Genomic DNA, 18,286 nt, shown 5'->3' with positions numbered 1-18,286 from the left:
TACTTTAAAGTAGTAGTGGACTACATCTATCGTTTTCAGTCTATTCTGGTACATTGCATGAGTTCTGCCACAGTTTGAATGGGATTTTTCACACCTGCCTCAGAGAACTGAGAAAGAATCAACTGCAGGGTTTAACTAAACAGCTGAAGCTTGGTGTAAACACACCTTTAGTGTGCTCCGAGGCTTAAGTCGTCTTTGAAATTGCTTTACAGTATGCCTCTCTCTCCATACTCTCTACAATATGTATACCACAAATGTGTTGCTTGAATAAATACAGTAGATTAGTCAAATGCATCAGTGCATCCTTGACGTTATGAAAGCCTCTACCTCTACCTCCTCTTAATCCAACACCACCTTCATGTCTCTCTGTTTAGCTCTCACCTTGAATGTGTTGCATCTCACCCCAGAGGCTGATCAGAACTGTGGTGCTCTTTACACAACCCAGGGTTTCCCACACATAGACTATACTTGGGCGGGCCGCCCAGGTATATTAACGGCCGCCCAAGTATATTTCGCGACCCATTTAGTTTTTTTTTTTTTTTTTTTATAAAATTTTTTTTTTATATATATTTTTTTTATTCGTCCGTGACCACGACGCCATCTGCGATCGATTAACTTGTAGACAATGATCCTTCGCTCCCTTGCTCTGATCTCGCCTCCTTCTGGCCTCGTTAAGTGGCCTGCCTCACACAGGGTGACTGGCTGTCCACATGATGTGGCCTGCCGACATGGCCACTGTCATACAGATCATAAATCAAAGCCCTTGATTGGTCTCTGTGTGTCAGTCAAGCTCGGGATAACCTCAGCTCAGGTGAGGTAAAGGACTCTCTGAGTGTTTAGATAGTTAACTTAGTCTAAGTTCTCAGTGGGTCTCAAACTGTGTGGTCACCATTTATGTAAACACATATTTCCATTTGAGAGGGTAGTGATTGGTCTAATGGATAGTGAGGTGGGCTGAAGATCGGAAGGCTGTGAGTTCAAATCCCGCCAGGAACACCACCACTAGTGTGCCCTTGAGTAAGGCACTTAGCCCTTAGTTACTCCAGGGAGAATGTCCCTGTAATCGGTCATTATAAGTCGCTTTGGATAAAAGCGTCAGCTAAATGAAATGTAATTTGATTTGTAAAATATGCATGAATAAATAAATAAAAAGTTAACTAGGTGAAAAAAGGTAAGATACACTTTTAAAACTTGTTGAGAGAAAACTAGTCTTTGCTGCTGCCTCAAAGAGGAGCAGGGGGAGAGGATGGAGAGGGGGGAGAGGAGGGAGACAGGAGAGGCTGATTCAGGAGCACAGACACACTCACAACTATAAATGAACCAAAACTAAATTAATAAACAAGTTTCAGTGTTTTTTTTCATATTGGAAATGGTATGTTTTTGGTTATGGCCTTGATTTTATGATTATTGAAATGTATACAGTTCTGTTTAATATAGGTGTTTCCATAGATCTAGTCTCTTTATTTTCCCCTCAAAATGCACCAGATTGATGCATTTAACTCCAAAATAAAAAATAAAATCTTACCGGGGGGGGGCATGCCCCTGGACCCCCCTAGAGGATTTGAGGTCGACCCCCACTAAAAATCACATGGATAGGTTCCTAAATACATTAATAAATACATTTATTTTTTTAAATAGTAACCCATTTCCATATGTTCATGTGTGGGTAGTAGATTTAAACTATAGGGCTATCATTATGGACCCTGCCTGTACCTGTTCGCTCTGCCATCGCGTGAAGGGTCTGCTAACAAGCGACCAACAGAAAGGTTAATGTTGTTGCACGTCACCTCAACCCCCCCCCGCTACCACCACCCCACAAAGTATATTTCAGATCTGTGGGAAACACTGGCAGTTAATGGACCAGCACCAGAGGCATTCCCATACACACAGGCGTTCTTCATGAAATCCCAGAAGGATGAAGTGCTCTGACAAACAGTGCCATCTTTGCGTAAAATGATTATACCGGAGTGAAAATTCAATAAATAATGTTGTTAAAACTTTTTTTCGCGCATCCCCCCCCCCCGCCCAAATATATTTCATATCTGTGGGAAACACTGCAACCCGGTATCACGATGAGACGTGAACATGTGACGCTTTACCATTGCTGGGAGACGTGAAGATGTCACGGTTTCGTCTTTTCAAAACGTGAAAAGCGTGACAGCTACACGGTATTGTTAACCCATGTTAACCAGTGGAGAAATAACCGGAAATACCAAGCAAATGCTACCCCGACGTAATGATTTATTTTTGAATAGTCACACTCGATTACAGCGATTTTCTTGTTGCCCCAGCTGGTCGACACCTCTTTTAGCAGAAACAAAGGCTACATTAATGTATTAAATCGATGTTAATCCATGCGTGTGGATGTGGAATTAACGGACGTGACGTTGTGCGATTGAGTTGCCAAGCAACAGCTTCGGTTCATGTTAATTTACAAACTATTCAACTACAACCGTAGTTATATTTAAAAACATGTTAGAAGGCCTCACGAAATACTTTAATGCACATTAAAATGTAAATGTGAAGGAATGTGTGTATAACAAAAATACATCAGTCATTAAACGAAACCGGAAACAGACGTAGGCAAGATCCTCAGCTCGATGATTGGATGGTTATCCGCAATGCATGCTGGGATTTGGTGTTTATGTGATGTGAAATCTGAAAACGTTTTTTAAAAATACAATAATACTTTATTCCGAGTGTGCTTGCTTTTCTCTTTGAAAGTCATCACATAACGGCATTGTAATACACGGTTCGGCTGCATTAAATATTACATATCTGCCGTAGTTCTGTATTTATAGAGCCCTGGTGAGAAGACTTCTAGACAAACATGAGGCACTGAAAACGTGACGTGGATCATAAATATATAAGCAATTAAACAACATCTTACATTTATTTTCACACAATACGTCTCCTTGCAGTATCAACACTAATTCGGCTGACTTTTATATTTGATCCAATTGGTAGATAGGCTGTATTTACACCATAACCGTGCAGAGCTGATAGAAAGGGACACCTGGTGGTCAAAGCACGTTATTGAATTGTATTATTTTAGGAGGATATGCAAAACAGACAAACTAATAAGGCTTAATTTAAACATTAAAGAGTACTTTAGGTTAAGATCTTATTTTGAATAAGAAAAAAGCTTTAAGAAGAATATGGAGGGATGAAACCCTCTTGAAACCGCAGGTCCTTCCTTCCTGCAGCGGTCAGACTTTACAACCAGCACTGCCCCTTGTAGACCCTCCTACACACACCACAACACAGACTATAACACCCCTTGCTGCTAAATACAAACCAACTTTGTGCAATATGTGCTATATATATATGCCATTAATAACTGTGTAATTTATACCTGGCCACTAAATCAATATATATGCCGTTTTGTTTTTGATCTGTATTTTTGAAAATGATGTAACTTTTTATCTTTTTTTTAGCATATTGTTTATTATATTATAACTTAGTACTTTTTTAGCATATTGTTTATTTTATTCTAACTTAGTACTTTTTTAACGCATGTAAGATATGCAACACTAAGCTGTCTGTGGCTCTTTCCTGCTGTAACGCTGCACATTTCCCCTCTGTGGAACTAATAAAGGTATTCTGATTCTTTAATGGTCACACATGCAGAGCACACAGCACACACAGTGACATTTGTATCTACAGATAAATATTAAGCCTGACAAAGTACTTAACGTCTAATATATTGCTTTCCTGCAATGTTAACTATGTTTAAGCACTTATTTGTTTATTATTTGTTTATTATTAAACTGATATTATACATATGTATTAGGGATGCACCGAATATTCGGCCACCGAAAATTATCGGCCGAAAATGGTTAAAAAGGCCCCTTTCGGCCGAAAGGGTTTTAGCACCGAAAAAATATCACCGAATGTCAGAACAGGTTTACGTTGGTAACCTAACGTGTTGTTGTGATGACGTAATAAAGACGCGGCGACCATGCTCGCGGCTGGCTCACAGGTGGGGGGGGGGGGGGGGGGGGGGGGGGGGACATTGACCTTGTCATCGAGATTGCCCTGAGCCTTTAACAAATCGTATGAAATAATCTGATGACAGACTGTAAACAGAATAGCTGACATTTTAACAAACTAAATAACTCAGTTACCTCTAATCATTAACCCATGTTTGTATCATGTAGTTAACTCCGTGTGTTGCTGCTAGCATACATAACACCTGACATGGAAACGTTACTCGTGGATGGGGCTACAGGGCTGCTAGAAAGACGGTCGAACCCGGTGCATTCCTCCGTCTGCATGCGGTGCACTTTTGCTAAATGTTTAGACAAATTGCTCGTGCTTACATGCTAAACTCTTATTGCACTTATGGTAACAAGTATTCTCCACATCGAGACGGGTAAAGTTTAACCACACCTCGGAGCGCGTTCTCTCCGCCATCTCCGCAGTGTGCTCCGCTGCATGTAGCAGCTGCGTGTGTGTAAACTGCCCCGCCCCCTCGCACACAGACGGGGGAGAGATCTCGTCTGATCAAAAATACATCATAGACGAATTTGTTGTCTTTGCATATTAGAAACGAGTTGGCGACACTAAGACTGCGATATAATGTTTTTTAGCAATAATACATGACATATATAAATGTACTGTATGCATTCAAAAGTGCTGAATAAATGTTTTATGGACCCATAATAGTGATTATTATTTAAGTTAAGTTTTGCCATAATCATGTCTATTTCCATAATCAGGTAGCTGAACAACATTGGTAAAAAATGTATACATTATATATATTTCTATTAATCATTTTCGGTCTTTCGGCATTCGGTTTTCGGCCAACTGTTTCCTATTTTCGGTATCGGTTTCGGCCAAGAATTTCCCATTCGGTGCACCCCTAATATGTATTATACTCTAAGATGTATGTAGATAGTATAAGAAATGTGCAGAATGACAGTTTAATGGTGGAGTATAAACACATATTGATAGATGTCTTGTAATGCACTGTTGAGGAACCTGCGACCCAAGTTTTTCATTCATTGCATAACTACACAGTAGTTGTGTATAATATGATATGTCAATAAACCTTAGCTTATAAAATCTTGAAAGGGATGTTCAAACTAGTCATTATATACAGTCTTTAATGAACTATTAGTAGAGAATAACGAGTAATGAATATACTTTATAGAGATCCTATTAATATCTAATAATTAAATAATTAAATTCAATAACGTGCTTTGACCACCAGGTGTCCCTTTCTATCAGCTCTGCACCGTTATGGTGTAAATACAGCCTATCTACCAATTGGATCAAATATAAAAGTCAGCCGAATTAGTGTTGATACTGCAAGGAGACGTATTGTGTGAAAATAAATGTAAGATGTTGTTTAATTGCTTATATATTTATGATCCACGTCACGTTTTCAGTTCCTCATGTTTGTCTAGAAGTCTTCTCATCAGGGCTCTATAAATACAGAACTACGGCAGATATGTAATATGTAATGCAGCCAAACCGTGTATTACAATGCCGTTATGTGATGACTTTCAAAGAGTAAAGCAAGCACACTCGGAATAAAGTATTATTGTATTTTTAAAAAACGTTTTCAGATTTCACATCACATAAACACCAAATCCCAGCATGCATTGCGGATAAACATCCAATCATCGAGCTGAGGATCTTGCCTACATCTGTTTCCGGTTTCGTTTAATGACCGATGTATTTTGTTATACACACATTCCTTCACATTTACATTTTAATGTGCATTAAAGTATTTCGTGAGGCCTTCTAACATGTTTTTAAATATAACTACGGTTGTAGTTGAATAGTTTGTAAATTAACATGAACCGAAGCTGTTGCTTGGCAACTCAATCGCACAACGTCACGTCCGTTAATTCCACATCCACACGCATGGATTAACATCGATTTAATACATTAATGTAGCCTTTGTTTCTGCTAAAAGAGGTGTCGACCAGCTGGGGCAACAAGAAAATCGCTGTAATCGAGTGTGACTATTAAAAAATAAATCATTACGTCGGGGTAGCATTTGCTTGGTATTTCCGGTTATTTCTCCACTGGTTAACATGGGTTAACAATACCGTGTAGCTGTCACGCTTTTCACGTTTTGAAAAGACGAAACCGTGACATCTTCCCGTCTCCCAGCAATGGTAAAGCGTCACATGTTCACGTCTCACCGTGATACCGGGTTGTATTTACAGTATATAAATAAACCTTATAACAGTTTTTTATTCAATAACAGTGTATATTCATCTGTTTTTATTCATACCCCTGCAGGAACGCTGATATAGCTCTGTCTGTTAATGCAGCATATTGAACTCCTTTTAGATATTGCACTGATGTACAAATGTACTCTGATTCTATAAGCCATTTCATTAGATATATGTTACTGCTAACATCCTGCAGAAAGGTCATTATTAACAAAAAAAGCCCTTCAAGATAACTCTCATTAGATGTACGAACAAGTTCCAAGCTGTATGTAGCATGTCATCAAATATTCCTCGGCTTCATGACTTCATTAGCAGTTGGAACATATATTTCACACTGGAAGCTACTTAGCTTTCATTGTGCTATATTTTCTCTAATGTGGCACAACAGGCTCATTATTTCCACGTAAAACTCAAAGATGAGATATTCTTCCATATATTGTCACATGTTCACTTGATATTCACTGGCTGTTTAAGCTGGATGTTAGATGAAATGTTCCACAGATAATGGAAATGTGTGTATTGTCATCATCTCAACAGCTTGAATTCAAAGTAACATCACAGCCGTTGCTAATGTCAGCTAATGTGCTTTATCGATTTCCAAATCTTCAACGCTTGGCTAGTTTTAGTGCCCTGATGGAAAAATAGATAAATATGCACAAAATGTCAGCTTGTGTTCACTTCCAACGTTTCTGTAATGTGATAGTCTTCTGCTAAGCACTTCGTCAATTTAATTCTTGTGAAAAGCAATTTTCTTACTGTTGACTATAATCCAGATTTATTACATATGAGTTTATTGTACGAAGTTAAATACTGGAATAATGCTCATACGTTGTAACCTATTGATGTTTGAGGGATATAATCCTCATCACTTTTCATTGAAACAAAAAACGCTTCTCTTTTGCAGCCATTGTGGTTCTCTTCATCACACTGAGGCGGAGCAAGAAGGAGCCGCTTATAATCTCTGAAGAGGACATCCGAGAGAACGTAGTCACGTATGACGATGAGGGCGGAGGCGAGGAGGACACCGAGGCCTTCGACATCATCGCCCTTCGTAACCCCGCTGCCGCCGAGGAATTCAAGTTCCGACGGGACATTCGGCCGGAGAAAAGAAAACACTGCACGCTCCCCCGCAGCCACCGGGCCGCAGCAGTGGAGCAGGACGAGTCGGATGTGCACGAGTTTATCAGGCAGAGACTGGTGGAGGCCGACATGGATACCAGCGTGCCGCCTTACGACTCTCTCCAGACCTACGCCTACGAGGGCCAGGGCTCCCCCACGGGCTCCGTCAGCCCTTTAGACACTCCCGGAACACAATCAGAGCAGGATTATAACTACCTAGACAACTGGGGGCCCCAGTTCCAGAAACTGGCAGAACTCTACGCAGAGGCAGAGTCAGAGGTGACCGCCTAGTCTGGGATATCCCTCCTGTTTGAAATACATTTTTCAAAAAGCGAACTATACGAACAAACAGATGCTTTCAAACTGTTCCGGTGGTTTACAACTGTTGAACTAAAAAGACTGCTCTATTTTTTTTTTCCATTTTGTCAATTTGAGCCATTCATCTGGAAGTATCGAATCAGATTTTGAGAGTGAAGAACAACAATATGGGGGGGAAAAGGATATTTTCCTTGGTGTATATTTTTTATTGCTCAATAAAGTCCTGAAATCCATATGAGTGGATGTGTGAAAAAATATTGCAAGTTTGTCTTCTTCCTCCACAAATGGATACGCAGTGCAGCATTCGGTTAAGATTATCATGGTGGGAGGCATCTCCAAAGTGTGTACGTTCCACCAAGAAGAGGATAATGCTGAGCCTGCCATATGCACAATAATGACACCTCCAGTCCATAACATGTTTGTAAGGCACATTTTGTTTTGGCAAAAGGGTAGGCAAGCCAACACAAGCAGAGGATTATTATACAATGCAACCTAACGTTAACAAGTAGCATTTTCATTTCAAGCATTATACCCATCTGCTTTTCCAGCACACAGACCTACTGTAAATTATGCAACCTTGGTACCCTGGAGTTTCCCCATGATCTCCTCATGGGCCTGAGCTTTCCGATTCAAGAGGTGTGTGTGAGCCCTCTATAGGAGCCAGCCTTGCTGCTGCGCTTCATTAATTTGTTCGTGCTTGAAGGTTCTTGCAATAGGACCACTGGCCCTGAGATATGGTATAAACTCTTACGAAGGTGCAGAGGTACAACAATGCTTTGTCCAAAGTTGAATACAACGCTTAAATTCAATCAGGCTTTCTAGTGTGAAGTCTTACAAGGACAAATGATGAGTGTTAAAGAAAATACTCAGTATGCATATTACACTAGTTTAGTTTCTTTAGTGTGCTGATGTTAACTGTAACTGTAATTCAACAACGAAACCCTTTTACATGTTAATAGTACTCCTACAACACTTGACTTCTACATATTAAAAAGTATTGATGAATTGAATTTGTGTCAAAAGTGGGTCACTTACGGTGGCTACAACGGCCCCAAAACACTTTCAAAAACGATGTAAATATTCAAACACTAATGTGCCAACACACACCCTGCGCATGTTTCATCAAGTTGGTGAAAGCTTTCTAAATGCTGCGTACCTGTTGTCAAGTTGGTGAAGATGTTTCTTATCTTTTGGCACATTTGTGTTGTTTATATTTGCATCGTTCTAGCATGTAGCGTGTTTCTCTTAATGTATGTGTTTTTGACTGTGGTAATGCGTTTGCCCGTCAGCCACCGTAGTTACTTCCTTGTTACCTTCCAAGTAAAACAGGTGTAAGAACATCACATTCACAATGTTATTGATGACTTTGTGAAATGTCTAAAAGACCAGAAAACCATGTGATGTCATTTTCATAGCGGGGAATTAGATATCCAGTTCACCTCCAAACGGTATGACTCACTTTCATTTTGTGCTATTAAGCATCTAGTTAAACAGGGTCATGTCTGGAAAGTTCAGTAGCTGCCACCAGAGGTTAATATCTCATTTGGCAACTCAGCTCTCTGTGTAACATTGAAAGGAAACAAGAAGTGCCCGGGCACCAACAATAAAGACACTTTCACACACACAGAACACAGTGTTTCTGTACCTTCTGATTAGTCATCTCCACCCAGCCCGGACTCTTTTGTCCTGTCATGCTCCTGTTCAGTGTTGGTTGCGTCAGAAATGCTGATGCTGGTCTTAAGAAATAAGATGGGAAGATGATGAATATTTCAGACCCCCCACTGCTCCTGACATAACGGCTCTCTGTGCTCGTAAAAATCTTCCGTCTCATTCTTCTTCCTCGTTTTCTTGCTCATTATTTCCCTCTGCTCACAGAATGACTGTGTTTTTCTCTTTTTCACAATTGGATTGAAACCAGGAAACGAGCATAGAAATTCTTCAACATCTGTCAGTAGCCAAAGGTCATATAAGACAGTCAGAGCCATGAAGCATAGAAGTTCTCGAACTGACATTCAGTATTTATTTGCTTTTGTTTTTTATTCAGGACATTGTGTATTTTTAAAAGTGTGTTTAGATTAATTATCATATACATGCAGCTGCAATCAGTCTTGATCCTTCACTTCCAGTATTTTTCTAATCCCATTTTTTACAAAATCATTCTATCTTTCTTTCATTCTCTCAAGAGAAACCTTGCTCACAAAACTGCAACGTTCTGATATCTGTCAGGCCCCTAAAGTGTCTTTCTTTACCTCAGGCTACAAATATACGAGCAGCTGCCCTGGAGGGCATTTTTGTAAAAAGAAACTGGGAATTTTGCAGTTTTGGAAAAAGGGAGACTTGCTCTGGGAGATGGAGAGCTGCCTCCTTATAGAGATAGTGCCCTAAATTCTAAAATTATCTGTTGGCAAGAAATAAAGACAATTATTCCATTTCTGTGACCTGAATCAGAACGCAAAGCATTTGTTAGGAGATTTCTGAGGAAAGCCTCTCAGTTGTACACTGGTGTAAGTGAAAGAAGGTCAGTGTACTGATTTCACACATGCAATCAGTATGAATAAGAGTGAAGAGTTGTAGTGTTTTTAATATATGGCTTTGGAGAAGCTTTACCAAGTCGGTAAATAACACTATAAAAGTCTGTGTGTTCTAGTATTAAACAGGAGTTCAGCTTGTTGCTTTATTTTTGACCAATCCATCCTTAAAGGTGGGGTAGGTACGTTTGAGAAACCGGCTTGAGATATACTTTTTGTTATATTCCATGGAATGCTCTTAACATCCCCATAGCAATGAATATCTTAAATGCTTTGACAAAAAATCCATCAGTGGAAGCCGTGGCGCTGTAAAAAGCACGACCAATCATCTGAGCCGGCGCGGCTAAAGTAGCTGGATGGCCTACCTGCCTGTCAGCCTTCCATCTGTGCACAAACTTATCTCGTGCCCTCATTGGTAATGTGCGCATTCGTGTGTGTTGGAGGAGGGGCTCTGTAAGGAAGTGGCAGATTTTTTCCGGCTGTGTATTTTCAAATTCTAGCACACTCGAGCTGCTTTCTCCCAAATTACCTACCCCACCTTTAAGCATGCAACAGGAACTTTAATATTGTAGAGCATGGTTTAAAAATCCAAACACGACTTTTGATGTTCCAGTCAATAAACAGCACTGAAGCAGGAAATCATTAACTACCTCTGAATGATTTACTTGCACCACTAGCCAATTTCACTATATATAATTAAGGATCCTATTTGATTTAAAGGCACTGAATGTGACCCCTAATGGACACTACCCTGCAGTGTTTTCATGCCAGACTAATGACGGGAAATAAACATAATATCCTCAGCAGATGCAGTGTTGGTCTATTGTACACAGCATGTTCTCATCACACCAATGGGCATGCAATTTGTGTCGAAGATAAATCTTGTGGCGAATAAAGCTTTTTAAGGAAGTTTGGTTGAGGGATTTTTCATCCATGACTGGAAAAACTAATCTTGCGGCAATTAGTTACTTGTTCGGTAATTAAGCATAGGTGACACTTAACAGAACAAGTTTCAACTGAGGAATGAACTAAGATGTTAATTAATTAAAAAGTGGTGTAAAGTTTCCAGAGTGCCAAATTGCGCTTTTGTTCAGAAAATGAATGGCGAGATAAGTGTTAGACACCGAGAGGGGTTTACATGGATTGAACCGTCACTCCCTGAATAAAGATTTCTGCCTTTTAGAGCCACAATCTTTCAAAGCCCGGCCCATATGTTTCCCCGATAAGGCAAGGGTAATATCTCACAGGTGCACGAGGATATGTGTTGGGGAAATAGCTCCTACGGTTTTATCTTTTCTAAAAAGAAGCAGAATGGATTATCTAAGAAAACACCAGCCCAATTGCAAGTGGTGATGGTTCCTGTGATATTTTACCGCACTCTTCACTTATAACATCCTTGTATCTGTTGGATAAGCAGCCACGCATCACGCACTTTGTTTACAGAGCAGGCTTGCATACCAAAACAGATTTAATTGCGCGTTGCAGGTCAAGGATGGATGTAGATTTATGTGTGTCTCTTACTGCCTGAGAGGGCTGTGGAGTCATTTTTTGTTTTTTCACTGGGTTGTGTAAGCCGAGACCTCAGGGCCAGTGCTGCTTTCGTTACCGTTTGAGGTCAGAGGCTTTCTCAGAAGGTTTGAAGCTTTCACATCGAGTATGATTTAATAGAAGGAGGGCTTTGCATATTATAAATGTTCATGACTCTGGAGTATGCAAAGGTGAATTGGAAATAAAAGATCAAAGAGACTAAAAATCCTTTAAAAATTCAAGCTTGCAATCATTAAAGTTGTTTTACCCAAAAGTTTAGGTTAGTTGCAGAGGTTTGTTTGCTGTTCAAAAATTATTTGGAAAACTTCATCTTTCAACTCATAGATGCAAAATGACTTCATCAGTGTCACAAGTTTTTCCACTGAAGTTGATGACTGTTGAGGGGACATAATGGGAGAGCTGTATGCCTGTGAATTCAAGCTTTGATAATGAGTCGTTTTAGAAAGTACAATTACATAATTCTGATTGCTGAAGCCTGAACATGCCTCGACGGCTTTCAAGGGAAAGAGGAACTAAGGCTATAAATGTGTTGATTAGCATTTGTCTCCCCAACAAGTCACCTCAGCAGTAATACATCATTTCAGATGACATGAGAGAATAAACAATGAGGAATTAAAACATCTTGAATGTTCACTGAGACAGCTGACCTACATAGCCTTGAAAAGTTATGCAGGGGGGAGTGAGGACAGGCTGCTGCAGACTTTTTTCACCAGCTTGTGACTGATATAAAGCTACATCATGAAATTGAAACCCCTTCATGAATATAAGATGGATTCATGTGCTGCTTAATGCACACGGAATGTAGGCTACGACAAATTATATGTCTCCGAACACTGTTTAATTTCGTCAGTATGTTAGCTAGACGTAGATAATTGAAATTGCCTACAGTATTGTAATAATTTATTTCAGAAAAAGTTAAATGAATGTTGGAACTCGTTTGCTCCAAGTTGGCATTTATTGGAAATTGACCTGGCGTTTTCCCTCTTATATTCACCAATATATTTATTATTCTAGATAACCAGCTATGCATCTTAATCAAACTGTACCTTAAATGTAATAAAATCATCAAAAGCAAATGGGAATTAATACCTGTTTCCGTCCCCTACCGTGATTGGATTATTCAGAGTTGGTTAATTTGGATACTTAGTGGGTGAAACCATTATCCAGTTGGAAAACCATTATACCTTTGCAGAAAAAGAGGTTGCAACTAGATAAGATACAGATATATGATAAATAGAACAGCAGATGAACCTCAAATGGTAAAACAGTGTAGAAAACTCCATGGAATGTTCTAGTGATATTGTGAGGAAGGTTACATCATATCTGGTTAGCTAGCTTGCGGCATTCTACTTCCTTACCTTCACTAGAACCTCACTATTTCACTTGTTTTCACTACTGCCACCAAACTTAAAGTAGAGGAAGAGCACAAATACTGTTGGTGTTTATCGGTAAGATAGATGGTTGGGCAGCAAGTCTCACAAGAGTTTAAGCAAAATTCCTTCCGATCGATGGTCACTGTAAAGACATTATTGTCTTTGCTCTGCCTCCATATCCCCTTCATGTTCAATCATTCTGAACAATTTAGACTTACAATTAAAAAAAAAATCATGGTTGCCCTGCAGATGCCCTGCGAGGTTTGATAGGGCTCGAACAAGGCTTTTAAGTTGCTTCATAAAAACACTGTCTGTGTTAGCTGGAACATATCCCCATGGTTAGCAAATAATACGAAAAGCTATGCAAGTCTGAACTCCTTAGTCTTGCTTAGACCCTTAATACGTTCCTAATGTCTCTGGTTTACAGTCACTGTCCTCCTGGAGAAGGACTCTTCTGTAACACAGCGTGTTGCCTCAGGGGAAGATGGGCCATGGCAGAATGAAGGAGCAATTCTCTCTCCACCAAGGACTGTATCTGTGCAAATCATGTGACTGTTTCAACACTCAAACGATTATGGTTTAAATGCACTAAGTAGTCCCTAATGAGGGTTCCTTCTCGCAGAAGCTCTCCAATTTAAATTGTGAAGTTCAATCTTCGATGTATCTACAAAACAGGACTTTCTGGCACTGCAGTATGTGTCATTAAGGAAATAATTTGTCATTTCACTACCGGAGGGTGTCGTAGACACTGACCTTTGGCGACAGCTGGGGTTTCCCTTCTATAAACACATTCATGGTTTTAATCTATACTCCATGTAATGAAGCATTGATGTTTTAGGTCACATGTCTGAATCAGAAGAGTGAACATTTCCTACTTAGGCTATATTGGCTCGACCGTTTTCAACATGGCCTCCAGATCAAAACGTTCAAACAATACCAAAAATATTATTCTATAAACAATTGCGGCAAGAAATAGCCAATGCAGGAATGTATTCGTGATTCACAGCTTGTGCGAATGCTACTGTAAGATACAAAGATGCACATTTGCCACCAACATTTACCATCTTTAATTTGGCATGTGTTTCCCCCCATGAATATGTGGATTTGGCATCCTGAATCTAAAAAACCTAATTAGATCCCTTGCTTTGAAGCGGGAACCTCTAGTTGAAGTAAAAACGTTGCTCTTGAGTTACTCCACAAGTTTATCATCTTCTGTTAGATATAGAAACATGAGTGATGGCAGCTGCAAGTCATTTTCCCTGCTCTTCACTAATAATAAGAACGTGTTGTTTCTTCCCTACTGGCAACAGCCGGATGAATAAAACAAATGATTGTTGCAGATGCATTACGAACATTTACAATTCGTCTAGGTGCTCTGGTACTTCTGTTCTGACAGTCGAAGTCACAGTAGTTTAAATGATTAAGTGTAAGCCACATGCACGGCACACATGGAATCAGTAATGCCTTCCAACATTTCTACCAGTGCACTGCTCAGTGGATGGAATCATGCCTTACTTCGCTGATTTCTAATGAGGCGTGTTTTGACTTGATAATATTTGTGCCTCTTGTGGGCTTAACTTAAGCCGGTGCTCTGTTAGCACAGTGTGAGTGTTCCCCGTTCTGATCTACGTTCCTGGGGCGTAATTCTATTAAACATCTATGATGGTACCCACAACTACACATCTCCCTCTCTAACCAACTCCTTATAATTCCTCAAAAGCAACACCAGGTCAATTATTAATGTGAGATTCTAAATGAATAATGTACACAGTGAGTCATGCAAAAAATGATTCAAACAGCAGGTAAGCTGTGACATCACTCCCAGGTTTCCTAAAGACGTTTTGAAGCATGTGGTTCGGTCAGGAATTATTTATTAGAAGGAATGAATTACTAATTATCACGCAGGCATGATACAAAAAACAGTACTCTCATAACCTTCCAGGCTCTGTACTCCTGTGCCCCTCAGGCGGTAACATATCAAAACTTAATCAAATATGAATAAAGTCCCAAACCAGCAAATGAGTATCTCATCCCAGGAAATATTACACTAGACAAGTGTGTAGGTTTCTCAAGGTTGCTTGAACAATTGTGATTATTTGAGGATGTGTGTATCATAAGAAGTCTGGATAAAATAAATAATCACATTTAAACTAAGGCATATTTTAACTGTTTAAAACAAAGATATGCTTTATCCAAAAATGTGATTCCTTCAGCTTCAACTCATTGTTCAATATGTGCATTTACATCGCTGCACATATGTGTTTATTTAACTGTGTTTACTTTGTGTGTGGCGGGTGTTAACAATGTGCCAGTTTAAAGCTTACATGCTGTGAGAACTGCTGCGCCACATGGACGCCTCAACACATGTTTGGAAACTCCTGAGAGAGCCCCTTCTGACAGAAACCACAGAAAGTGTGTCAGGGACATGGCGGAAAGCATGGAGCACTTCTCTGTAATGTGAACAAAAGGACAATCCATGAGAAGGAGGTCCTACTTGAATTCTAGCCTAGTTGGAGAAGCACAAAAAAGGAAATTCATATTAAAAAAGGTTTGATCTTCAGCCCATTTCTCTCAGACGGGAGGATGGCTCAGTCTCCAGTGTTCATCATTGACAGCTTTGATTGGATGCCAGGTGTACTCATTTGTCTTGAGGATAATTAGGTCTTCGGGGAGGCACTGGTGAATTTCTTTGACATTTAGCTGTATGAGTGACAGAACATACGGTATATACCACTTTGATTTGCCTTGACAGGAGACAAGGCAGGGGAGTTTTCTGAAGCACTGCGGCATTCGTAATAACAATTATTATGAATGCTCAAGGTGAATGGAAGATTTCCCATTATAGCAGCATAAGTGTTCAAACAACGTGGCTTGGTAAATTAATCCACTTGTTCATAGGCGTATCATTATTATTTCGAATTTGTATTTATTTACCTAGCTTCTTAAAGAGGTGTTGCAGTATGATTTCCCACATCAAAAGGTGTTTTGTGGAATGCAAAACAGCTTGTGAAACAGAAGAGAAAGGGTTTTCAGTCCTGCTTTTCTCTCCTCACAGCTCGTTAACAGTTAATGGCCTTCACCTGGTGACCAAGGCACAAATGAGCCACCAACAAAAGGAAGTGCCAACATAAAGCAGCAGTGCCCTTTAGCGCTGCATACTATCATTAACACTGGGTAGAGCCACCAGCTCCCATTCTTTCTGTATTGGCAAAGAATATTAGATTAGATACAAAAAATAAAAGAAGTTTTAAAGGTCACCTATTATGCAAAATCCATTTTTTCATGTATTTTATACCTAAACATGTGTCCCCTCTGTGGAAAGAGATTCTGAAAGTTTCAGGAAAAAAGATTTGCTCACTTTTTGTCCTGATCCATTTATATAAAAACCTGTCTGATCAGATTTTGGCCACTTTATGATGTCATAACAATTTTTCACCAACCAAGGTATCCGCCCCACCCCCTAAAACATATCTAACCCCTAGTTTCCACCGGGTCCGTCTGCGCCGCGCCACGGTTTTGGTCCGACTTCCTCTAGCGTCATAACCCACCGGGCACGTTTCAGAAGCATTTCAGAAGCGGAGCGTCTTGCCTGCCGGCTCGCAGTTTTTGTTGATTTGGGCATATTTCCTGGACAGGCTACTTTGTACAGACAAAGTTAATAACAATAATAATATTCCAGTTATAAACGACATGAATCAAATATGTGTTGCTGTATTTTAGTGGTAAAAAAATGCATTCATCATCATAATTATTCTCAGGGCCGCCCCTCCCTACAGGCCAATCACGCAGGCTGCATGGGGCCCCGCCTTGCGCACGGGGCCCCGCCCAGAGGGCCTCAGCTGCTGTGCGCAGTTCTCCGCTCAGTTCTCCGCGCACCCCCCGCGAGAGTGAGAGGTGAGACAAGGGGAGCACGTGTGTAACCCGACACCGTTGCAATGAATCAACATCTGACCAATCACGGCTTTGATACGGCCACTAGTGCAGGTGAAGATCTTGGAAGACCCCAAGCGACATCTCACAATGTCGCTTGGGGCCCCAAGTTGGCCAGGGGCGGCCCTGATTATTCTATATATATAATTTACACAGTGCCTGTAAACTGGAGGAGAACGCTGGCATTTCTCCTCCTACTTGAAAGACTTAAAATGTGTTTGTGTGTGTATATATATATATATATATATATATGCTCTGAACGTTCCACTTCCTGCCTGCCCGACATTACCTTACAGCTGCGTCGCGTCAAAAATAGGATTCATCCTAATTTTAGAGGAGCCCTGTGACGAGACGCTTCTGGGCCGTAACTTCTGAGTGGCCGCGATCTTTGCGAACGCCGCGACGCAGACGGACCCGGTGGAAATTAGGGGTTACACTCCATTTGGATGAACAGAGGCAGTGTTGTTTTGGGTTGATTCAGTGTGTTTCTTTCTTAAGGATTCTTAAAGTTTACTTTAACTTATCATAGCAGGAAATTCAGAGTGGAACTAATCAAACAAAAATAATTGTGCCGTCTGTGAGAGTGGGAACGCAGAGCAGGGTGCTTAAACATATGATTACCTTAAGTAGTATGCAGTCATCATTAATGCTATTATTACGCCGTATCAAAAATGTCTGCTGTGAGAAAGACCTTGGTCCCACAATTAAATGCTGCACAGTAACTAGAGGAAGTTCTTTCAACTGCACGAAATTAAAACAAATTGCAATTGAGGCCGGAAAAATCTTGGATGGATAAGATTTGTTTTTCTTATCAAGCTCCACATTTGTGGAATCAGCTTCCAGTTTGTGTTCGGGCGGCAGACACCCTATCCGTTTTTAAGAGTGCGCTTAAGACCTTCCTTTTTGATAAAGCTTATAGTTAGGGCTGATTAGATTCAGCCCCTAGTTTTGCTGATATAGGCTTAGTTTGTCGGGGGACATCTTACTTCTTCCTTCGCTCTGTCTATACCTGTGTACTCTCATGTTCCGATTAACCCAGCTTCCCCAAATTTCTTTCTTTTTGGTGTCTATATACGCCGGGATCCGGAGTCATGGATGATCCTGCGGTCCTGTGTCCTGCATCGCGAGCCCTGGATCTTGAGTCGTGGCTGTGGTCCTGGATCATAGGTCCTGGATGGATATCCTTGTGGATTCATCTTCCTATTATACACACATGCATTTCCAAACATTTGGACTACCTATGTTGCAAATGTATTATCTTTTCAATTTACACACGGCA

The 18,286-nt window shown here is 40.3% G+C and overlaps 1 protein-coding gene across 4 annotated transcripts in view; it reads left to right on the top strand.

The window, feature by feature from the left end:
* LOC117537615 (cadherin-18) overlaps positions 1-7,885 on the top strand; it is a 183,349-nt gene extending 175,464 nt beyond the window's left edge. For all 4 annotated transcript variants that reach the window (XM_034202897.1, XM_034202888.1, XM_034202905.1 and 1 more), the window contains exon 12: positions 7,096-7,885. In XM_034202897.1, the coding sequence (XP_034058788.1) occupies positions 7,096-7,601 (506 nt within the window). In that variant the 3' untranslated portion in view covers positions 7,602-7,885. The remainder of the gene's footprint in view (positions 1-7,095) is intronic.
* The last annotated feature ends 10,401 nt before the right edge of the window (positions 7,886-18,286 follow it).

This window comes from Gymnodraco acuticeps, unplaced genomic scaffold (genome assembly GCF_902827175.1).
Source record: "Gymnodraco acuticeps unplaced genomic scaffold, fGymAcu1.1, whole genome shotgun sequence".
Taxonomy (NCBI): Eukaryota; Metazoa; Chordata; class Actinopteri; order Perciformes; family Bathydraconidae; genus Gymnodraco; species Gymnodraco acuticeps.
Note: the sequence above shows the minus strand (reverse complement) of the source record. Positions and strands in the feature narration are given on the sequence as shown.